The 25322-nt window shown below is 38.7% G+C and overlaps 1 protein-coding gene across 1 annotated transcript; it reads right to left on the reverse strand.

Annotated features, from left to right (window-relative positions):
• Window positions 1–24233, reverse strand: LRRIQ3 (leucine rich repeats and IQ motif containing 3). Its single transcript, XM_072419474.1, has 9 exons — window positions 24190–24233; window positions 20012–20281; window positions 14263–14586; window positions 10434–10567; window positions 8283–8433; window positions 6900–6989; window positions 3975–4104; window positions 2159–2867; window positions 1–514 (listed from the first exon to the last, which is right to left on the reverse strand). The coding sequence occupies exons 2-9, from the start codon at window positions 20264–20266 to the stop codon at window positions 319–321; spliced, it is 1989 nt and encodes a 662-aa protein (XP_072275575.1). The 5' UTR covers window positions 20267–20281; window positions 24190–24233; the 3' UTR covers window positions 1–318.
• Window positions 24234–25322: the final 1089 nt, after the last annotated feature.

Raw genomic sequence — 25322 nt, forward strand, 5'->3', positions numbered from 1 at the left:
TTGATTTGAATAAGTACATTTCCAGAATATTTTTTTCAATTTAGCACTTATGCGGGAAAAAGGGAAATTAACCCTATGATACGTTTAACAGGCTCAACTGTAGAAACGGACAGTAAAGTTCAACTGGGTTTCCAATTCTTCCACATCCAAAAAAAAAGTTATGGGTTTACAAGCAGTTTAAAGATTTTTGGAGAAAATCTAACACCACATTTTACCAGCAGGTGGCAACGCAGGTAAAAATGAGATTGTGACTTCAGAAGTGAACCGTGAAGTTCTTACCCAAACTGGAGCTCAAGGGGGAAATTTGTTTTAAGTAGATCAATGTTTCAGAAGCGTCTCCTTAGGAACAGGCTGCCTTACAGGGACTTTATCCATAGGTTCCACTGTAATATGCTGACCCTTCATGGTTGTCACATGATCCTGGGCTTCTTGCAATCTCTCACCGGTTTTCTGGAGAAGAAGAGTGTCCAGGGCAAACTTTTCTGAAGCCTTTTCAACCTGGAGCACCAGCTGCCTGCAAATATTGAAAGTGTTAGCTTTGGTAGCATAACTGACTTTAACTTTAGCTTTTCATGTCCTCAAAGGATTATTGTACCTACTGACAAAACTACAGTTTCCACCTCCATCAGGTGCATCAAGAAAATTAACCATATACCTAGGGATACCTGGATACAGGACTAATGCCGATCCAATGCTTAGTAGTGGAGCCATCTCTTGTGTACCGAATGAAGCTAGATGGTAGACAGGTGGTGGAACGTCTGATGACCAGGTGCAGGAATTTCCATAGTCAAGAAAGGGTTTCCACCAATGCACCTACAGACTCTCACTGTCCCGCCCACAAAAGCCCCACCTTCCGTCTTTGTCCTAACCTTTTTTTTAGGTAGACAATAAGCTGTTGGCATGGATTACAGTGGCAATAAGCTGCAGGAGCCGGATCATCAGACATCCTAGGTAAAGGGTCCAATCTATAAAGTGTTCAGGTGCACTAAAATGCAGATAAGGTGTTTTAATGCTGTGAGGTGTGCAATGCATGTCATGTATGAACACCTGTTGCAGCAACGAGTTTGGTAACTCCAATCCAAGCTGGCCTGATAGTGAAGCCATCTCTTGCCCACCCACAGAAGCAAGGAGGTAGACATGTGTTGGATCTTCTCATGGCCAAGTGTGGAAATTTTGCTAGTCAAGAATGGGATTTCACCACTGCATCCATAACCTGCCACTGCGCTGCCCTTTGCCATCAGGAGCCCCACCAGCTGCATACCTTCTAGCTGTTTTACGTTGACAGTAAGCCTGGGCTGGGGGAGCACTTAGGCTCCATGGGCCAGATCTCTGTATGGTAACTCCAATCCATGATGGCTCAAAAGTGAGGCCATCTTTTGTCTACACAAAGAAGCTCGAACTTAGTGGCCAGGTGGGGGAATGTTTTATGGAAATGTGAAGAATCCCTAAAAAATAATTTGATATATATTTCTTTAGAAAGCTTTACTTGCATTTGCTGCAAATTTGCCATCAGATAACAGTAAACAAAGAGAGAACAGCATCGAGAAAAGCATTGACCCCGAGTTCAAAAATAATACGTTATGCCATGACTGGTGAATGGAAGAAGTGTGTGATGTCCTATGGCCTAACAAGAAATCGTTAAGTTTAAACGAGATTATAATTGCCTTGTCAATGTTTCTCAGCAGACTAATGTACATGGTCACATCTCAAGATTTCTATTCTAGGACTGTAGAATTGGAGAACAACATGCTAGATGAAACAATCAATTACATAACCATATTAAACATGATCTGCATCCATTCATGTATAAAGAACTCGGCTAATTTTGGGAAAATAATAGCCCAAGCCTCAGGTCCAATTAACCTAACTGCATGTTTTTGGAATGTGGGAGGAAACCCACGCAAACACAGGGAGAACTTACAAACTCCATGCAGATATAGTCCAGGCTGAGATTCAAACCCGGAACCCAACGCTGCAAAGGCCTAACCGCTGAGCGTCTATGCTGCCCTGTCAGTAATGGAAAAAGTTAACCTGCATGGAGACCAGAGGCAATGTTGGTGACTAGTCCTTTCCCCTCTACTTGACCTTTTTTAAAAACATTCCTCATTAGGTAGCTTTTATGATTTTTCAATCAATAATTACTACAAGCATATCATACCTGTGCTCCTGGAGACATTTGATAAACTTCTTCTGCTTTTCTTGATCTTCATTTAAACTTTGCACAAATTTCATTTTTTCTTTCAGTTCTTCATGAGACTTGATTAATCGATCATGTCTCATTAAAGTTTTTGTAACAGAGGTGTGCTGGGTATTAAATTCTATGGCCGCTAAATTCTCCAATTTTCTGGCCTCCTTTTGATAGAGAAACTGTTTATGCCTATATTTGACATGGTCAATAAAGTTGGATTTATCTAGGAGGTTGTACTGTGCGCTTTGCTGTAGTTTCCTATGATCTACCTGGTTTTGGTCTATAGCTTGTTTTTTTCTTTCCTCCAAAAACTCTTCAATACGATATTTTGCTAGTTTTTTATCAGCTTGCATCTGAACAACCAGATTTCTGTTTTGGATTAGTTTATTATTTTTCTTCTGATTCTCATAGGCCTTGTCTATGACATGTAGAGGCACCAGGTTAATTAAACGGTTGTCTTGATTAGAACGCTTCTTAGACATTGTTTTTTTCAACAGATTTCCTGGATCCCGTTGGGTTTCTATAGCTGAATGGATTTGTTGAATGGAAGCTCGGATTTCTTTTGCTGACTTCCCATTGGATAACAGAAGGTCTTTGGAAGGTTCTGATTTGTGGAAAGCAATTTTTAGCCCGGAAAGGCTAATTTCTTTATCATTAATTTCTTCTAATGGTATTGAAACTGTTGGATTAGAATATTATCAATGGCATGTATTGGGAGAGGAGGATAAAGGAGGAAGAAAGTAGAAAAGGATTAAAAAATTACAAAGGGAGGAAAGGTAAAAAAAAGAAAAAGGGGGGGACAATGAAGGAAAAAGATGTGCTGTTCGGCAAAGCTATAAAACTGGACAGACATAGACACAAATCATTTGGCAGGTAAGGTGGCTTCCTTACATACCTATATTCAACTGGTTGCCTTATGTTGAGATTTGAAAAAAAAGGGCAACATACTCTGATGGCAATGTGTTTTACATCCTGGTATGTACCGTAGGTGTGCCTAGACACTCCTGTGCCTTTAGCCTCAATGCTGTATATCTGTAGTGTGAGATCTAAGGCACTGCTGCCTCTGACTTCTAGCCTTAGTGGATTTGGCGTGAGATTTGGTGATAAATTCTTCCCAACTGTCTCTTATTTTGAAAGACTGTCTTTCAGATCTCTTTTCTCTCAAGTTGTCTCTTGTTCTGGGTAGATAGATTCACCTAATTTTTTATTCTCAACAAAATAAGGACATGACAGTGGTTTGTCATTTGCCCACATACTACAAAGTGCCCCTCTTCCCTATCAAGAAAAGTTGGAAAGTATGGTAATATCTCTACTGTGCTGCTCACTATTACGTAAAGCCCTATCACCACTTAGATGGTGCCAAAAATGAGAAGAATGAAGGGGAAAAAAGGAGAAAAGAATGAGAAGAATTAATGAAAAATGTGAGGAAAGAAAGAAAAACAAAAGGAAATAACAAAGGAATGGTAGAATGTATAAAAAAACAAAAAAGGAGGGAAAGTAGAAAATAAAAGAGAAGAAGGAAGAAAAAAAAAAAGTCAGGAAAGAGAGGAAAGGTTGAAAGAAAAAGGGAGAAAAGAGGAAAGAAAGGAAAAAGAAAGAAAGGAATATGGAGGGAAAGGAAGGAAAAAGAAAGAACAAATAATAGGAAATGGAAGAAAAAAAATAAGGAAAATGGGAAGGAGCAAAGTACTAAATAGTAACAATGAAGGAAAGAAAAAAGTAATGGAAAAGGAAAGTGGGGGGAAGGGGAGAATAAAGGACATGGAATGGGAAGGTAACGACATACCTTGATCTTTGTGTATTTTTAATTCAATGTCACTTTTGAACTTCTCTTGTCTACATTCAGTGAGACGTTGAGCAGGCAGCTCTTGATTTTGCTTCCTGAGATCATATGTAATTTCTGCTTCAGGTAACACCTGCATATTAATAGAACTTTTTAAATAAAGAAAAATATGGCTCTTTCTACAAGGACCCATTAGGATAGACAAAGCTTACAATGTGATACTGTAAGGGAGCTCCGCTAGCTGGTGTTTTAGGAAGACTTTCTGGTCTAAACAGGAGACAATATTGGTTTTGGGTTTAATACATGCTTGACATCTAAAGAGAAACTTATCTGAAGTCTACTGAGAACAAAACACTTTCAGGAGCAACAATCTTCTGTGTCCACAGTGCTCAGTAGTTCCACAAGTTCATGTAATTAACTTGACAGCCACTCACAGACAGGCTTGAATTCTATTCATACAATAAACCTCTTCATTCTGTGGATGCCATTGCACCCTGAAGGTGGTGACTATCCTCTGCTCAATGCTGTAATTGTCACATGCAATTACAGTATCACAATAGAAATCGAATTCAAATCTAGAAAATTGAATTGAAAAATTCAAATTGTTTTGACATTTCTGTGCATTAGTAAACTTGAGAAGGGTATTTATAAAAGCAACAATGTGCAACAGATATTAGTTATATTGGTGTAAAAAGTTCTCTTTCTCTGTGCCTATAGTGGCAATAAATAGGGTGCATAATTATATACTGGACCAAGACTATACTGTGAATATAAGGACCAGAGAACCTATCGAACCCGTGTTTCTTCAAGACTGTGAAAATAAAATGGCTAAGAAGCATTCCAATCAAGACAACCATTTAGGTAATGTGTGGACTTTACATGCTATAGATAAGACACTATAGTGCTGATGATAGTATATAGTGCTGATGGCGGGGTACTGTTCAGCCTCCCCAAAATGCGTTAGCTGCTTTTTTATGACCTTGGATAGCCATCTAACTTTCCTACCTGCACCACTTAATGAATAGGTAGTGCATAGCCCTATAATTTTAAAAAGTATTAGATAATTGATTGGTAACGGATGCCTAAAAAATGATAAAATACAAATAAAAAACAAATATATCAATATTAAAGAAAAAAACACAGCAAGTTTGTCACAAATAGAAAACAATGTGACATTGGGCTTTGTCTGAGTATCTGCACAGGATATACTGTATATACATACGCCTGAGTCAATATCGAGGATTACTGCACCCCACCAAGCGGCAGAGGGAACGTATGCGGCAGATCGTTTACACGAATACAGAGGCGCACATTAATTTTCTGTTTTTAGTGTACAATGCAGAATTTATGAGTCTTGCTCTCATCATAGTTTTATTGTTTATAGATTGGAACCAGGTTCCGCTTCAGCAGGCAAAATGAGTATTTAAACTTAAGCTGATAAATCCAAGCAGTTTAAATAGCTTTCTTCAAATGAGTTCTGTATGCTTTTAAGCCATTCATTGCCTTTTAAAATGTCTACAGCTACGAGCGGAAAGAAGGAAAAATCAAGCAAATATATATTAGTAGTGAATCAGTGTGCAGTGTTTAGTAATTAAATACATGGGGAAACGTGTAGATTAATGGGAGACATGGCGATCATTGATGGATGGAATGGTAGAAAAGTGGATGTGCAATATAGACAGAGGGGGATTAGGGCAAAATGGCGCCCTAGGCAAAGTAACAGCTTTGACCCTCCCCACCCCTTTTTTGTGTTTGATAAGTATTTCAGTAGGTACAGAATAAACCTCCCTTTTTATATTGTCTATACCAGTGTGTTGCAGGGGGGTCCTTAAGTAATGAGCAGTTTGTGCCTCTCAGGTCAGTTTAGGTGACACCAATGATCTTTTTGGCTATCTGTAAGGGTGACATTCTTCCCAATGGCCAGCAATGTAAGAGGAATTATTCTCACTGACCTCCGTGCTAAAATACTGTGGATATAGTAATTATTTAAGTGGTTCCCTGAAGACCTGAAAGTTTTTTCAAGGGTTACCCCAAGTTAAAAAGTTGCTTTTTTTTGCTCAAGGAACCCCTTGCAACCTTTGGAGGAACCCTAGTTGGAAAACACTGGTCCCTAGGCCCCTACCTGTGGTTGCTTTATGGATGATCCTGATCTGTATAATAATGTGCACATGTATTATAAATTTAAATTACAGGCATAATTAATATTAATATCTGCGGGATTGAAAAAGTTATGGTAAGCTACGTGCCAGGTCCAACTCTTGAACCCCACCCTGAGATACTGTAAAGGTATGAGGTTAACCCCCACTATTTACTTGTTTGTGATTCACAATGTTTTATGTTTTTGCCTCTTAGATTCAGTTTCTCTAGGAACAGGTAGTGTTATCTTTTAAAGGCCTTCTTTACTTGTTCTAATTGTCCCACCTTTGCAAAAAAATAATAATGTGCATTGAACTGACCACTTGCAGTCCACACCGAAAGCCTGTGTGATAGGATGACAACACCGAAGCCCAATTTAGACACAGGGTCAGGGCTGTCATTGTGGGGACATGGGGTACAGTTATACCTCACCCGATCAAAAGAGCTTGATTTTTGCAATGCTGGGACATTTAGAAATGGAGGAGAGGGACCTAGGAAGTTTACCTAGTATGGGGACCAGGAACTTCTAATGGTGGCCCTGGACAGGGTCAGAGCATTGTAACCCTGTAATCAGAGGTGACCATGACCAGTTATAAAAAATAAAATAGCACAGATTTTAAAATATTTAAAATTTCTTTTGAAATTACATTACATGCTACATGAGATTTTATTAATTGGGGTTATGAACTCTATAGTTTTTGGGGAACATGAAAGGGTTAGATAAAGCTGCATGGAACGTTGTAGACTCGTTTAGAAAAAAGATAAAACACACAAGCCAGTTTTGCTGCTTACCTGTCGAACATCCCGCTGTATCTTCCACAAATCAACTGTAATATGCTTCACTGGCGCTGAATCTGGAGTGCTGTTTACTCGTCTCATGGGCTGTTAAATGTTTATGATAGAGAAAGGCCTCATGAAGCAGCGTCCTTACACCCAGCAATGTCACACAGTCTAATGTCCATGGCCAAGGTCACAGAGAATTACCTACAAACTTCCATGGAGCTTAGACATATACTAAAAGCTGCTCATCAGCCAATACTAGCCATCTGCATTTATAGATTTTTTGCTTAAACTTTATTTTTTTTAATCAATATACTGCAAAATAATAAACCATGCTAATATTTTTTAATGCAGATTTAAGTTCTCTTTAAAGGGAACTTGTCAGAGTGGAGTAATGGTACAACTGATGCCCATTTACATATATGCACTGCATGAACAAATTCCCTTGCCTGGGCCGGGAATGAATGAACACCCACGTGCCTGCATTACGTCATCCCAGCCCCACGAAGATAGGCAAAGATCAACTACCGGAGGTAAAAAAAAAAGAAAAATAGCAGTGCTCTGTTATGAAACAGGGATAGGTGAGTACTGTGGCTTTAGTTCAGCATTATTGACACTCCAACATGCCTTCGAGGCATCCTTGAATTGCTATGTGCTACTATGTGCTGAAATATTGCTTTTTGCACTGTGAAGTATTGGTTAGATAGGAGTTGGGTGTTGGGAGTCTTATGGGTCCCTATATGAGTTGATTTCCAATCAGACCTCGTATTAGACATCCAAGCCAGATTGGATAAACTGTCATGGATGACAGTTATCATCTGGCAACCAGATTGGCTAAGCCATAATATAGCTGTCACTGTTGCATGAGTCATTGATCCAGTAGGAGTTTCCAACAAGATTCAATGTCAGTTGAAATTTTTCTGTTCCGAGCACCTCTAGCAGTGTGCACTTTTTTCACCTTTAGGCATCCCATTGGTACTGAATGGCCACAGTGCACAAGAATCCACACGTTTCTGCAATGCTTATGTGTAAATGGACCCAAAAAACATAGACAGATGACCATCCAAGGCAGAACAGAGACGCCTCCTTATAGCCTCCATGGGCACTGTATACTCCATGGTACTATGCTAACTCCCCGAATTAAATATATAGACTACCATTGCCAACCTCCCTAAATCCTTGAGCTGGAACAAGTACTGGATAAGGAATTCTCATTTTACCAGTTCCACGCTTCTCACAAATTTGCCACACAGGCATCACTAATGTCAGAGCTAGCATTTTCCAAGGAAGGTCAGCAACCCACAGGTTTCATTTCCTCTTACATATTTACGAAAAGAATAAAGTGCCATTGGCTGTGTCCATCAGAGTGGAAGCGCCATATTGTTGGTGCAGTACCTGTTTATTCCCAGGCATCTTTCTGCTGTTTTGGAGATTGAAGTTATCTCTAAATTCGGATTTCACGCAAGGTCTCTTCCCGTCCTCCTCCTGACTTCTCCTTCGATGGGAATGCAATTTCGTCCTCCACTTTCCCGACTGAAAAATAAAGCTACAAATATACACGCCACATATTATTTTTTTTAGTATACCTTGGAAATATTCTAAGCCCCGGGTAATAGATGGGGGATGAGAACTCACACTTGTGACCCTACACATCCATAAAGAAAAGTTTAGGATTGCAGCCGCAGATTGGATTTTCTCTAGCTTATTTTATTTTGTATATGGATACTTCATTTTTCTATTTTATACCCCTATCATTCCTCCCAAACTCCCAGCGCTCTATTTAGCTTTGAGCTATCTCTCAGCTGCCTTCCTCTCTCTCTCTCTCCGAGCTCCTCTGCTGCTGCTTCTGCTACTTACTCTTCACTCAGACAGGCGGCTCCCAAAGGAAGACGCCGGAGTATTATCCAGATCATGGGCTCAGCTGACACTACAAGGCAGGCTCAGGCTGTCAACAAGACAACAGCGGAAAACAACGCAGAGGTGAAAAGTGCTCGTCTAAGAGCTGGTAACTTATTTTTGTTTTTATTTAAAGAGGCCCTGTCACCAGTTCTAAATGATCAAAAATTATACAGTTTTGTTCCAGCTTCATTTAAATGGCTAATTTATTTTTTAAGTTTGCAAAATTTAAGTTATTTCTATATTTTGGATATATTTTATTTTAATTGTTATTTTGGGTAGAGTGGTGTCGATGATATCATGTATTTATGGCTGTCTGGTACCCCTCCAGAGAGAGAATGAGCCCTCTATTCATCATGGCGACCACTATCAGTGAGATTCAAATTGATAGAAAATCCTAAACCTAGACTGTCACTGGAAGAAGAATAGGGAAGAACTCAACTCATGGGGTCACATAAACACGGGCTTTTATCTCGAGAGGTTGTCAATGGATCATATAAAGGACTCAGACATTCCCTCAAACATTCCCTGGTGCCCTGCTTTATAAATAAAGCCAAAAATGTTTCCAAAGGGACAAAAAAAGTGCATCTTTGGGTGAAGGGTCCTGGTTACTGCCCCATCAGAACCACCAAATGTCACCAATGAAAGCCTACCCCCGTGATACTAAATTTTTTTTCTTCATGCAGCCTTCACATTTTTCAGACCAAGGGGTCTATTATATATTTTTATGATTCATACAACTAAATAGAATTCAATTACAAAAGATAAATGTGTGAATCTTGAGTAGAAGTTGTTTTAATCTTGGGCGAAAAAATGCATAAATACACCCCTATATGCCCCTATATAAATTGGGATAATGTTTTTATTTTCTCTATATGTTAAGTTGTAATGGGTTAGGGGCTATCTGGAGACACTATTGCTATGTTTTTGGGCTATGTAATTCTGTGTGGCTTCAAGCGGAGAATAAACTCACACTGGAGAATAAAGAACCAGCATCTGCAGATTTATCAGTCAGTGACAGTGAGTAATGCAGTACCACTCTCTGCTGCTCCCAATAATTCCCCATTGGGCTGACTTAGGTAGAAGCTACTTGTAGAACCCACCCCCGAGGTAGCGGTTCACTGGTATGAGAAAGCAGGAACCACACCACAACCACATTGCCAGTCTGATCATAGTATTAATGTCTCCTTTTAAAATATACATAAAAATACATAAAAAATACAAACAGATAAAGCTAGAAAATAACATAGCTTTGCTATAAATGTATTTTTGTGTGCGTGCGAATATATATATTTATATATATTTATTTATTTATATATATACTGTTTATTTATGTACACAAACATACTGCATTCTCCAATTTTTCATGCAGTTATCATCCGGCAGATCAGATGCAGCTGAGAACAATTCCTTCTGCAGCGCTCGTGCCCTCCAGATTTGACTACTTAATAGTTTATTTCCCCCAAAAGATCGGGGCTCAGGGAGGTGCGGGCTCTTTATAGAAGGCCATTATTGTTATACAGCAGAGTGTTCATGGGACGCTAGGGCTCATATGCTTTATGGGAACATAAACCACTTTCTGAAATGTGTTTCTTATTTTCTCGGCCCGCTCCAAACAAACATAAAACGATCGGAGAGAATTCTACATACCCCATACTCCGCCGCACTAAATAACCTCGTATCCATTTCTGGACAATTAGCACCGGAGAACAGGAGGCCAGAACGCAATTGATTTTTGTAATGATTTCACGTGTTTCTTTTGTTTCGCTATGCACAGAGATCTCCTGCAAAACAACGCAATTAGGTCATATGCAATGGAAATGAAGGCTTATTTAAACTGAAGATGTCATTAGGAAGAATTCATGGGAATCGATAGGGTACGTGTCAACGTTACTACATCACATTATTATTTTGGATAAATAAGAATCTCATTTTTGACATTAACAGGAAATGTTGTTCCCTAGCCTAGGCAGGCAAGGTCACATGGTTTCAGGTTACCAATCATTACTGTAGAAAGTCATCTGCTTTTAGATAGCAGTTAAGGTCAGTAAGTCCCCAATATAACTGTAGATCATTACATACTATACACACAACAAATATGTATTATACAATAAATTACATTAATATGATTGATTGAGCAGCGTAACTGTAAGCAAGATACATTACAACTGATTTGTCTGCCATAAAAATGAACAATTTTGTTAAGCTAGACCTGAAATCCTTAGCAAGGACACCTACTTTTCTCCAGAGCAGTTAACAATACAGTTTGCATATTAACACTAGCTTCGGCCTATGACTGGACAATGAAAGAGCAGCAGATTACTGATAGTCACCACTTTTTTCTCTCCTCTTGTCAGAAAGTGGCCAGTGTTACCCTGACAGATCTGTGTAATGTAACCTTACCCAATTTGTTCAAAGTGCCATTTCATTGGGGTGGTAAACTGCAGTGGCTTACGGCATGACCACAGAGCCCCAACCATACTCCCAACAGTTCTCATTCAGCCCAATGGGAGTTGTTGCACAAGGTTACTTTGGCGTTGTGGTTGAAGTGGGATTGTGGTGCGGATCCTGGATGAAATCTGTGGCTTCTTGCCACTTGGTTTCTTTTTCTCCACTGGAGAAAGAACCACACAGCAACCACAAGGGCAAGCCATTGAAATGCATTGGCTTGTGGTGTGGTTTGCTGCTTCTTTGTGCACAGGATCTGCAAAGCATGCAGTTTTAGACCACACTTTACAAAAAAAAGCCTTAGTTTTGGATAGAGAAAAGAAGAAATGAAGATCCTGTTATCAAAATGCAGATCTGTGTTCAATACCACATCAATAAATGTAATTTTAAAAGCAAACAGTGTAATTATTTAAAAAAAAGTGATCAGCCTCTTGCAATTTACTGTACAGCAAAGTTCAGCCTGGGATATGGCAAAGTAGAAGGAGCCAACCAGAGATGTAGTGGCCATGTGCTACAAGGAGCATGCTGATTGGATGAGAAAGTGGAGCAACATGAAAATTAGCTCAGCTTCTGATTTTACTGCACAATTACCTGCAGCAGAGGAGGTTCCAAAGCTGTAGAATCTCAGAACAGAATGGACAGAAATACAGATCCTTGGCATTTCTGTGGGACTGTTCACATTCCTTAACCCTAGGTAAACTTGGCTACAACCAGTTACCAAACCCTACCTAGGGTGTAAGGCACATGGGCCACCATTCAGTCAGGCCCTTTACATATCAGGGATAGAAAACAGAACAGGTGGCTGCTCATGGGCACATTGCTAAATTGAGCTGTGCCCCCCGAGAGTGGCAACATTTCTGCATGCGCTAACAGCTGCCGTTCTTCCAAAAAGCAACTGCATGGCTAAAAGAGTTCAATGGCATTGGAGCAGTTCAGACTAAAGTTGAGCCTGTGCTAGAATGCTAGAGCTCTACGTGGGTCTGAAATGCCCATAATGTTCCACATCAGAGTGGGCAGATCAGTCTTTTTATATCAATTTCAGCTGTTTGCTATACTAGGAATAAGGAAGGAAAAGATCTGTATGAAATTCCAGTGCATATTTGCTGCATTTACCTCTGAAAATGTATGAATGGAGTTACATATTGTATACGACGTTCTGAAAATTGTACACAAATTGCTCTCATTCCCCCGGGGATTTTGCATTTCTAAGAAACAAACCAACGCAGAGACCTGACAGCCTGCACTCAGTATAGGAAGGCCAGACAGGAGCATTGAAAGGACAATCTATTTGACTGCCGGGGTCCATGGGGGATTCTCTAACCTTTATTTGTACATAACCAGCTTACTAATGTATCACTTAACAATGTCTGATTCCTAGGAGGAGATGAGCTGGAGAAGCCATTACTAGACTTAAAAATATCTAATAAGATAATTTGTTTTCAGTGATTAAATTATATTTCTTTGGTCTATTCATTTTTAAAGGGTCTATTTAATTTTTTTATTTGTTGCATGAAAGAGTAAATCTCATCATTGTGATTATTTATATAGAATAAAATCAGACATTTACTGAAACATTTCCTGGTGGGAATCTTCCAGGTCCATGTGCTGCAATGGCAGTAATTGAATCTTCATCAGGGAATATTTCAGTGAATGTCAGAGTTCAGTGTATGTTTTGATTTTGAAGGCTTTTTTACTAGGTATAGCTAGTAATGATATACTATATGTAATTGGGGACGGCCATATTTGCTCATTGTTCCGGTTGCCACCCTGCCATCTTTAGAGGTGCAGAACATTGGATAATACCCTGTACCCTATGTTACCAGAGTTTAGAAGACACAGGTTAGCATAAGGTGAGATACCTCTGGCATTGGTTCCGTAGCTTCAATAATATGGGTATGTGCATGCATGCTGAGTAAAGTGTAGCAAAGGTTAGGTGACTTTTGCAAAATTGTCCAAGCTTCTACATGTTCTAAATGTTTAAAATTGACATTGCTGACTTTATAGGTTAATTTATTATTATTATACAGGATTTATAAAGCTCCAACATATTATGCAGTGCTGTACATTATAGGGGTTGCAAATGACAGACAGATACAGACAATGACACAGGAGGAGGAGAAGACCCTGCACCGAAGAGCTTACAATCTAGGAGGAGGGTGAAGTAGCACACAACAGGAGGGGAGATGCCCCTTGAACATGACTGAGTGACTGAAATTGTTAGGGTGGGAAGTAGGGGTCAGGGTTCCAAGTAAAATGAATTTAAGTAAAGAGAATGTTAACTTAAGGTTCATTTGGGAAAACTCTTTTTTTAAAGCCCCTACCAAATTTTAAAATAATTGCAAAGCCACTGAACATGGTATTGTCATCATAATTGCTGGGACACTTTGGTCCAAGGATAATATTAGGAACATTTCCAAAGTAAAAAAACAAAATGAAAGGGTATATAGTTGTTGTGTAAACAAACATTAAAGTATAGTAGGGAAAATGCATTTTTAAGCCAGCTACCACTTGTTTTAGTTAATTACAAAGTTCCTGACCATAGCGTTGACACCAGAATTGCTGGAAGGGGTTTGCTTGACATCTTCCAACTTGACCCCCTGACCATTCTAGTTTCCCCTTTACAATTAACTCAAAAATACAAATTACACATTATGCTAATTGTTATGTGATTGTTTTTAGCAAACGTAGAGAAGGGCGTTGTCACATTCTCCAAAAATCCTCCAAAAAAAACGAAAGATCCTAAAGTCACAGAATATGAGCACCTTTTAGGATCCGCAACCTTTCCAAAGGGGGTGGGGGTACAAAGACTGATGGGAGTAGTTAAATTTAGGGTCTATCTACCCTTCATTTCTTTTGCTTGTTGACCTTTGTTGAAGCCTGGTTCCAAAAAGCCAATTTTCCTCCAATGTCTTATTCTCTGGAGATCTCACCCACCATGAAAGAAGAATCTGCTGGTTTTACTATAGCAATGAAATGGTTATATAGCACAAGATACCATCTATAAGATAAATTGGAAGAGGCTTGGCATTACCTTGTTGAATGAAGGTAAAATGTTGAGCTGCAGTTCAGGGCTCCGTGCTTTGAATCTGCCTTGCAGCGTCCAGTCCTCGATAATTTCTTCATCAGAAATAACAAAGTGATCCAAGGCTTTTAGTGACCATAAACTGTTCACCACGATATGGCGGTAGTTCTTCTGCACACTAATTGGTGTGTCGTAGAGGGTGAGACCTACAAGTTCAGGACAGGTAGATAAGGATTCCACATTGCTGAGATTTCTGATGCGATTGTTGTGCAGGTAAAGCAGTTTCAGGTCCTTCAGATGTTTCCAAAATTCTGTCCCAGGAAGATTCTGTATCTAAAATGCACAAAAATTTGATAGGAGTCAGGCAGCATGGCTGATTTTTTAGTATAAGGAAGTATCAGGTCCCTAAACAAATATAATTATGAGGGCCCCAAATGCATAGCATCTCAGTTCCCCTTACCCCTGGTTTTAGGTCCAGTTTTTCTGATCTCTGCCTGATCCATGATTCCAATACTGGGGATGAGATTTGAGCCTTTCTGGAAATTTGAGCAGTCAAAGTAACCAAGGTTTACTTTTCCAAATGCATTAATATTATCAAAGGGGATCATGGTTGACTCACAATCTTGCCTTTGCAGGACTAGATCTCATGCTTGAGTAAACTTTCCCAAGGCCAGTTTATACCAGGTTTAGCATGAGTTCATTGAAGCTTGCCAAACCCAATGTTTAAATCAAAACCAGTTAATTCTATGGGACAAGAATCAAATTTTCCTAATGTTGTTAAGGTATAGAGGAGCAGAGATCTCACTGGCTGGCAACAATCCTTTAATATAACAACCCCAAGAACATTTGAGTCCTCTCCTGTAGGCTTCAATAGGTTTAGCTTGAAGGTTGGGTTCAAAAACCATGAAGAATGTTTTCTCTAACTGGAAAGGAACCAAACCTGGCAAGTTTACTAATCTCTATTTAGTGCTGGACCCTTGGTTCCAATTGCAGTTCATGCATTAGACAGCCTATTAACTATTGCATGGTTTACAGTAAATACCCGAATATAAACTGATCCAAATAAAAAACAAAGTACTTCAATTTACTTGATAATACAAAAAAAATGTTTTGACTCAAATATAAACCTAGGATACTATATGTGTACTGTAGGTTGGCACTCCCATCATTTTTTGCAATATGGGACCAGTGGTGGCCACTGTTTTTGCATTGTACACGATGATGTTTGTGATGGTGTGGCAACAAGACCGTTGGAGATGGGCAACAGGAAAAGTGCATGCATCCGGTCATTGCATCTAAAAATGGCATTCAGAATAACCACAGAGATAAGTAATGTTCCCCTCTATCTCTTATCAAAAACAAACTTCAATATCATTTGAGGTGAATGCATTTAGATCTTGTGTATGCCTGGGGTTACACTTTATGCTGTTTCTTAATAGCAATATTAAAAGCTATATTTGTGAACTGTACTTAAAATACTTGTGTTCCTGTTGAGCTACTTTTATGATTCATGGACCCCTGCTACACCGAATAACCAAATCATGGCACTATTTTCTTTTTTATGGTAAGGCAATACAATAGTGTAATTACCCTGTCCTCACCATGCTGAATGGACTGTAGAACAGAATAAGTGAATGTGTTAAAAAAAAGGCTTTAGTTCCTCACATTTTTATGCAATCTTTTTGTTCAACCCACTGAATAAAGCTGAAAGTCTGCCGTTCAACTACATCTGAGTTGTTTTATTTAAAATAATCGTGGTAATGTACTGGACCAAAATTAGAAAAAAGTGGTCCACGTCTAAATATTTATAGACCTGATCCTATATCATATATATATATATATATATAGATATACCGTATTTTTTGCCGTATAAGACGCACTTTTTTTTCCCCAAAACTGGGGGGGAAAAGTTAGTGCGTCCTATACGACAAATGTGTTATAAAATAATTAAAATATCCGATCCCCAATCCTGCGTGTGTCTCTGGCTGCATGCAGCGTCTGTCTCTTCTCTCCTCTGCCAGCATCGTGTCTTCTCCTGTCTGTAAAGCAGAGCGAAAGAAGCCGGCACAGCGCCACCTGCTGTTCCCTGTCCTAACTGCCGTACAGTGGAAAAAAAGCACAGAGTGATCAGAAGGGGAATTTGAATGACACAGAGTGATCAGAAGGGGAATTGGAATGACACAGAGTGATCAGAAAGGGAATTTGAAAGGCACAGAGTGATCAGAAAGGGAATTTGAATGGCACATGAGTGATCAGAAGGAGAATACCAGTATGAATGGCACATGAGTGATCAGAAGGGGAATAATCTTTCAGAATCTTTTTTTTCTAGATTTTCCTCCTTTAAAATTGGGTGCGTCTTATATTCCGGAGCGTCTTATATGGCGAAAAATACGGTATATATTCTATTTATATACCTGATCCTATTTATAGACAGATCCTATAGATCTGTATATTACTGCTAACATTCAAACGAACATTTACATTTTACAGGTGAAAGGGCTTTATTTATAAATTAATCCCCTGTCAATTTTTCTGAAATTCGCTGATAGATGGTCTACACTACTCATTTCAGTACTCGTCCTGCTACCTAGTAGACAATCTCAAACGTGCACAGCTGTCACAATAGGAAATGCTATCTGTATAAATGAAGAAAATGAACAAATCTGAAGGGAAGTGATGGGAATAAATAATTAATAGAGCCCAAAGTATTTTAAACTTTTTATATTGGTTGTGATTGGCCTAAATTATTTTTTATGCTATACTCTTGGCCACCAGTAGATGATGCTGTGCCCTCATGCAACATGTGTAACAAACGTTACTAATGTTTCAGGTGGTAAGAGTACTTTACCTGAGGCATGAAATATTGCAATTCTGGACTGGTATTTCCAATTAGGCTACATCCCAACATAACAACAAAAGAGAAATTAAAAAAGAGGGAAAATGTAGAACTGATGTAAAGACCAATCCACCTGCACTTTAATTGACATTCAAGGAGTACATTTTTGTTTAAATGAAAATATTTTTGACTGCTTGAATGCCATGTTAAAATTCTGGTGGATTGCTCTTTGCAGCTATTCCTTTTTCTTATTTTTTAAAATGTGTGCTTTACATGAGAGCATAGCATTATCTAGTGCTTTGTTCTGAGTATAAACCAAGATTCTTCTAATGGCTTTTTTAGATTCAAAAAAGTAATAGTTATACTCAAATATAGACAGGAACACTGGTAGGAGGCCAATCTGCTGTGAAGTCTGTAATCCTTTGTTCAGACCAATTCTGGAATCTGGGGGCTCTAAGGCTTTGTTCTAACAATTACCACAGGTACTTGCCAATATAACAATGTACTCAGCTTTACTAATATTGTTAGCTCAGTCTTATTTAAGGCCTGACAGTTTCACAGTAAAAAGAAGAAGGCAAAAAAAAATATTAAGCCTTTCTCGGGAGAAAAAAGGTACATTTAAATGACTTTATGTTAAACATTCTTCATTCATGCAACAATGGACAACGCGGTCACCTGTTCGCGCTCATGGACCTGATTAAAAGTACTGTCAGCTGGAAGAAAGTTGATAGGAGATAAATTATGCTGTTGCAATTAAATTGTTCCTATTGTACTTCCACGGGAAGCTTCTCTGCTTAGCTCACGAAAAATAAATGAGACGCTGGGAACTCTTTTCATCATCTTCCCTTTAAATGTGTCCAATGCCCAAGAAAAAGTTAGAGAGTCACCTTATGAGTTCTCCCGTCTCCGAAAAATAGGGTTTTAATTAAAAGACGCCAATATTAAAATAATGAAAAGTTTATACAGAAGCCAGAAACTTGACCACACGAAAGAAAAATGTACTTTTGTTGAAAATGCAGCCACTGAATTTCATCTTTATTCCAGATTATATAACCGCATACCCCGCCGTCTGACTGTAGAGGTTTTTTCTTTTTTATTTCATTTTTCTATGTAACGCCTACACAGTACTTGTGCACTGAGTATTATCTGTATATTACTCTGCTCCAAAAGGCAGGAGGACACATATTTTTATAACAAAGCATTGTTAGGAGAGAACAGCAATTAAAGTTTATGTAACTCCTAACAATAAACTTCTCTTTTGTGCTTCCGTTTTTGTCTGTTAAATATATCATTGAAAGGGTTTTGTTATTTCAGTAAGTTGACAGTTAGCATTGGTTCCAGCTATTTCTATGGATGCGTTTTCCTCAGCCAGGGTTTAGTGGAACCTTAGGGTCCTCCATAGGTTATTAGGGGTTCCTTAAGCACTGAGCAATTTATGCCTCTGAGGTCAATTTAACTAATGTTTAAATGTAAGGGTGACATTTTCCTACCAGCCAGCAATGTAAAAGACATTCTTCCCACTGACCTCCACATTAAGTTACTGTGAGTTGTGGGTGTAGTATTTGTAGTAGGGGTTCCCTGAAGACCTGAAAGTTATTTCAATGGTTCAAAAGGACACGAAACACTGCTATAGACTATAGAAAAATTCCTTCATATGCTACAGAGAATAGGAGATGAAGAAGTGTTCTGTAGTCCTAACACATTTCCCCTAGGATGGATGATGATGATGATGCTTTTCTGCACGGTATGATGAATGGGTTGACCACATACTAGCTTAACCAAATTACATCGTTGAGCAGGAAGTATCTATTTCATGCAAAAAAAAAAAAAAACTCATTATGAGCCAAATATTGCAGTGTTGTGAGTCACTAACGTGCCATCAGACTACCAGTACCAATGACGGTTCCACTGTTCGTCTACAGTCCATTTAGCATGGTGAGGACAGGGTAATTACACTATTCTATTGCCTTACCATAAAAGAGAAAATAGTGCCATGATTTGGTTATTCGGTGTAGCAGGGGTCCATGAATCATAAAAGTAGGTCAACAGGAACACAAGTATTTTAAGTACAGTTCACAAACACAGCTTTAAATATTACTATTAAGAAACAACATGAAGTGTAACCCCAGGCGTACACAAGATTTAAATGTTTTCACCCCAAATGATATTGAAGTTTGTTTTTGATAAGAGATAGAGGGGAACATTACTTATCTCTGTGGTTATTCTGAATGCCATTTCTAGATGCAATGACCAGATGAATGAACTTTTCCTGTTGCCCATCTCCAACGGTCTTGTTGCCAACCCATTACAAACATCATCATGTACAATGCAAAAACAGTGGCCACCACTGGTCTCATATTGCATGGAATATGTATAATAATAATAATAATAATAATAATATTAATAATATTGATGGAAGTGCCAACCTATGATATGGTGCCGAATAGGGAGCTGCTGGTTGTTTCAGGACCGTGGATGAGGTTATATCTTTGTTATCTCATATTCTAGAAAACTTTTGCTGATTAAAAAAAAAATGATAGCAGAGTATTTTTTGCAGAGGAGACTTTGCATGTCATGTATATTACAAGACCTTTCCTAGCAATTTTTTATAAACTGCACATTGCTTGTGGCCCATGCACAGTACAGTGCACATCCTGGCTCATAGACGCCGGAAATGCTGTGTTTTGTTCAAAGCTGTCCCTCGTCGCTCCATCTATTGGTAATGCCATCTACTATACTGTGTGTTCCTGGTCCCATGTTTCTCATTTTAAAGCTGTCCCTCGTTGTTCCTTCCAGTGGCGTCATCATATTCTCTACCATATTTTTCAGATCCCATTTAGACTTTAAATCCTTTATCAGCTAAAGAAAGAGATCAATTTAATAATTTTGTACCTGGCTTTCAATATATGTACACTTATGTACCTGATTTCCATGTAAGTCCAACTTAATGAGATGCACACATGCTTGGAGAGCTCTGATGTCTGTAATGTAGTTATTAGCCAAGGTGCAGAACTTCAGGGATGTACAATACTGTAAAAGATTCACTTCCTTCAAGAGCAGCTTGCTTAGTTGTAAAACAACGAGTTCCTCAAGGTTTTTACCCTGACAGTTGTTAATACAGAGTCCGCGTTCCAGTAGAAGACTTTCAGTTGCCGCTATCAGATAATTTTCTTCCATGGTTTTACTGGTGCCCTAAAAACAAAAATTTTCACAGTATTATCATTTCAAGAACAGTCATGGTAAAGATGGTTCAATGGAAGAAACATTTTTGGTCCAGCAGAGGAACACTTAAATAACTGCAGGGAACGGTGGGGTTCAACATTAAACATTTTTAAGGTACACCCATTGTGATGTAGATAAAGTGGGTGATATATATAGGAGAGATAAATATATAATATAAAAGATCAACCATTGCATTTAAAAAGGGCCATTCATCCCAAATATGTATCATATATGAAAGGCAGGACTAAACTTGTTGGTACAGGTGACATTTTGCCATAAAGGGTAGGTGTGTGCCATGATTGGCAAGTATGCTGTGAATTCATGATTATATGGCACACACCTACCATTTTCTTAGAACCCTGCAGTGATGACAGGCCCAGGATGCAAATCTATTTTGCCAAAATCTTCTATCTCTTGGAGACTTTTTGTATTTTGAGTTCACTTATGCATTGAAGTATCATCCAAATGGGAAGTCCTAAAACTATCTTGACCAGTATAAAATATTTGAGACACATCCGCTCCAAAAAACAAAACATAATAAAAATACAATACAAACACAATATCTATCATACGTATGTATACGTATCAGTATGCACATTTTCCAAGCTAAAAGGCATGATAGCCAAATATAAACCAATTGTGTGTGTTAGATTTTTAATGTTGTAATCTAGTTAGAATATCCATTTATAGACGTTACATCTTGAAAGACAGTGATCAGGGAATATCCAAATATAAGCCTACTGCCCAACAAGTGACGCGTTTCATGGACCTTGTCCCCTTCTTCAGACTTATGAATCGAATTTGCTGTATAACCCGAATTATGTGCACCCATTGATCTGCCAGCAGGCAAACCCCAGGGTGTCCCTACTTATAGATACCTGGGTTATATTTTAAACTTTATATATTCAAGGAAAACATTTACATTACTGTATCTAGGTATAATAAACTGCCATTTCCAGACTCTCTTTGCCGCTCCAGATATTTTTATCCAACATTCAAAATATTGTACCCAGCAAGAGGTGAGCATACTACAGCAGAAATAATATCTCAATTATGTTATAAGATTTCTTGGTTGGAGACCAGCGTTTGGTAAAGTTATCAAGTCACAACTTATATTATCGAGCTGTTCGTCAGCTTTTCCTCACTATGATCAATTTCTCGAAGCAGACACACCAGGATTCTTATTTTCAAAAAACTGACAGCCAGATTTGAAAATTACTAAAATCAACATCCTGGTGTATTAGCTTTGTGAATGATATTCTATAGCTATTCACAACATCACAAGGAATTTATTGTTACTGAAATATACAAATAGGGTATAAAAGGTGCCAATGTCATTCTCCAATATGGATTTCACTCTGAATCCTTTTTGTGATAAACAATACCACAGGTGGGAATGACGTTTGTATTATAAATGAACACAGCGGTACAGCAATATTCTAATCCTAACATTACAAATGAAAAGCATTTCAGCTAATATATGAAAATATAAATATGCATTTGTATTTTAAATAGAATGGGCCCATTAAAATCTATTCGGTGTGTTAATGGATGTATATTAATGTGCATTATGTTGCGTGTTAACGTATGTTGCATTAAAGTGGCCCATTGAAAATTAAAAGATTTCCAATGCACCTGAATGTGTTAAAAAAAAAAAAAAAGCACGCAAATCTTTTTTCTAATGCACTGAAATGAAGGAAATTCTACTGTGCTTTGCTATTCTACAATACAAGTGCATTAGGGTTCAAAATGAATGGCAACTCTTAGCAAAGTGTGTTATGTGCATTACCACAATGCAAACACCTTAATGGGCCATAATGTTTAACAGAAGCATTTTTTTTTTAGATAGGGCGAGGAGGGATTAGGCCATTATGTCTTTGCCCTGCTGGGTCACATTTGCCCCTCTATTTAGCCCTGTAACCGCTGTCACCAAGACAGAAAATTAGGGGACATGCTAGAAATTTTGAGATTAGAGAAAGGTGAAGGACAGTTACCCAATGGGGATACTTGTGACTATGACTCCATTATTGATCCTGATTTATTAAAGCGCTCAAAGAATGGAGAAGATAGATTATCATGGGAGAACCTGGAGGATTTAGCAACCCTGGAATGGATTACCTAAAAATCATTTGCAATTAGTTGTTAAATGATTTTAATCCTAAACCAGATTCATGACATGTTTGCTGTATCACCCAGGTTCTTCAATAATAGTTTATCTTCTCCAGTCTTGGAGAGCTTTAATAAATCAGACCCAGTGAATGTGTGTCCTGATTGCAAATTTTCCTTATTTATAGTAGTAATTCTGTTGCATCCTTTTTATAAACCGTGTTAGCAGAAAGGAAGTGATCAGGAAAAATAATAAAGAAATGGTTTGCATGGCAGGAGGGGATGAAATGGGCAAGAGAAAGGAGAGAAGAACGTAATGGAGGAATGAAGAAAGAGGATACAGGAGGGATAAGGAAAGAGAGGAACGGAGGGATAAGGATAGAGAGGAAGAGAGAATAAGAAAAGAGAGGAAGGGGATATAAAAAAAAGGAAGGAAATGAAAGAAGAAGAAAGAGGGGAAGGGAGGGAAAGGGAAAGAGAGGAAGAGAGGGATAAGGAAAGAGAGGAAGGGGGGACAAGGAAGGAGAGGAAGGGGGAATATGGAAATAGAGGAAGGGAGGGATAGGGAAGGAGAGGAAGGGGGGATAAGGAAAGGAAGGAAATGAATAAAGAAGAAAGAGAGGAAGGGAGGGAAAGGGAAAGAGAGGAAGGGGAAGAAAAAGAAAGAGAGAGAAAGAGAGGAAAGGAAGGGATAAGGAAAGAGAGGAAGGGAGGGAAAGGGAAAGAGAGGAAGGGGAAGAAAAAGAAAGAGAGAGAAAGAGAGGAAAGGAAGGGATAAGGAAAGAGAGGAAGGGAGGGATGAAGGAAAAGAGCAAAGCAGTGATGAAGAAAGAGGAGAAGGAAGGAGGAAAAGAAGGAATGAAGGAAGAGAGAGAAGGAACTATGAAGAAGTGAAAGGGAAGATGAAGGCTGAGGGTAAGAGAGAAATGAAGAAAGAAGGGAAGGGAAAGATGAAGTAAGATGGCAATAAAGATAGAGGAGAGAAAGAGAGGATTGAAGTAAGAGCAGAAAGGAGGGAAGAAGGAGGAAGGAAAGAGGAAGGATCTGATGAAGCAAGAGGGGAAGAGAGGGAGGAATAAAGGAAAGAATGAAGAATAAGTGGGGAACTATGATGGGAGAGGTGAGGGGAGAGATTAGGAAAAGGATATGGAAGGAATGAAGAAAGTAGGGAAAGGAGAGATGAAATATAAAGAGAAGACATGAGTGAAGGAAGAAGTGAAGGGAGTGAGGGTAGGAGGTAGGAAAAAGGAGAAAGGAGTTGTTAAGGTAAAGGGTAAGAGCTAAGAAGGAAGAGGGGAAGGGAGAAATGAATGAAGAGGTAAAGTGAGCAAGGCAAAAGAACAGGGTGAAGGGAGCGCGAAATTGAGGGAAGTAAGGGGAAAAGAAGAAACAAATGAAGAAAGAAGGGAAGGGAACTCTTAAAAAAATAAAAGTGAGAGAAGAAGAAAATGGGAAGTTAGTAAAAAAAGGAAAGATTTTAAATTCAAAGTAAAAGTAACAAAAAGAGAGAATAAATAGAGAATGGGAAACAGATAACAAAGAAGGGGGATGGTGAGCAAGTATAAACAGGAAAAACAAGAACAGCCACATAAAGAAGACATAGGAAGAGGGAAATCATAGAGGGACTAAATCAGTGCTGCTCTGCAATAATTATCTCACACTTTGCAAGTAACCGGAAACCGATCTTCATACACTGAGCCCCCAATATTTTATAGGAAAGCTTGGCAGATCTATTTTCTATCCTATGTGACACTTTCCAAGTCTACAATTACCTGTGGCTCCTGTACAGCCTGCTAGTCTCTCCCTGGGCTCTGTGGATCCATTATTTGTGTTACACTCTGCTGCTATAGAAACCCCCAGCCTTAAAGGGACAAGCACACACCCAGCACCGCTCACCCTGGCTCACCCTGCTCTACCAGCATGCTAATGGTTAATAAGCATGTTCCTACTTCAAAGCTTGTCAAATTGTTAAATCTGTTTTTCTTTGCTACATTGTATCCATTTGCTTTGACAAAATTTGATTTGATAACAAGGACATTTTTACCCTACTTTGCTATGATGATGGTGAAACAGGATATTACAAATAAATGTTATTTAATAAAATTGAAAAAATAAGTCTTACATTTATTTTAAGTTGTTTTTTTAATGGTATTTATATGGAAGCTGGAATACATTGTTTCTTCTATATGGGGCTTTCTATACCTTTTTAACATGGGGGAACCCTTTAAAAACTTTCAGGTCTTCAGGGAACCCCTTCTATAATTATTATATCTATAACCCATAGTACATTAGCATGATGGTCATTGGAAAGAATGCTGGCTAGTGGGAATAATGTCATCCTTATCGTTGTCCAATCGATTGGAGTCAATGGTAATCAACCTGAGAAGTCCTTGCTCATAGCTCAAGGAACCCCTAGCAACTTGTGGAGGAACTCTGGTTGGAAAACATTGATCTATATTGTAGATAAAATGATTTTATAGACCAGCAACGGCCAATTGGCAATTACAGGGGCTGAAGTCTGGCATTACCTAAGGGCTGCACATAATTCTAGGTGCATGTAATGCTACAAAAGACTGTCAGGCTGTGGACATATTACCAGAGATGGTTAAAAACTGCAGACCGGATCCAACTATGGGTGTAGACTGGGAACATGCTGCAAAAGGCAGCCTAGGGACCAGTTATATGGGACTGCTAGAAATAAATGCTATTATAGCTACTTTACAATTAAATGCTTCCCCACATTTGATATTCCCCACATCACAATCTATAAAAGAATTGAGAAAATGAAGTGAACACAACATCTTTTCTAGGTCATGTGTTGCCAGGTCTAAATGCGAACTTGGACAGGCTACTGGGATTTGAGAGCCACACAGTAGGTACTAAAGGGCCACATGTGATTCTTGGC

This window comes from Pyxicephalus adspersus, chromosome 8 (assembly GCF_032062135.1).
Source record: "Pyxicephalus adspersus chromosome 8, UCB_Pads_2.0, whole genome shotgun sequence".
NCBI lineage: Eukaryota > Metazoa > Chordata > Amphibia > Anura > Pyxicephalidae > Pyxicephalus > Pyxicephalus adspersus.

What these genes read in the sequence shown, in the direction of transcription:
- LRRIQ3 (XM_072419474.1), bottom strand. Translation starts at nt 20,266, where the DNA reads ATGGAAGAAAATTATCTGATAGCGGCAACTGAAAGTCTTCTACTGGAA. An exon ending in TTAGTGCGGCGGAGTATGGG is followed by an intron (nt 8,434 to 10,433) that starts GTATGTAGAATT and finishes GTATATTTGTAG; the next exon opens with CTTTATTTTTCAGTCGGGAA. An exon ending in AAAAATACACAAAGATCAAG is followed by an intron (nt 2,868 to 3,974) that starts GTATGTCGTTAC and finishes CTAATCCAACAG; the next exon opens with TTTCAATACCATTAGAAGAA.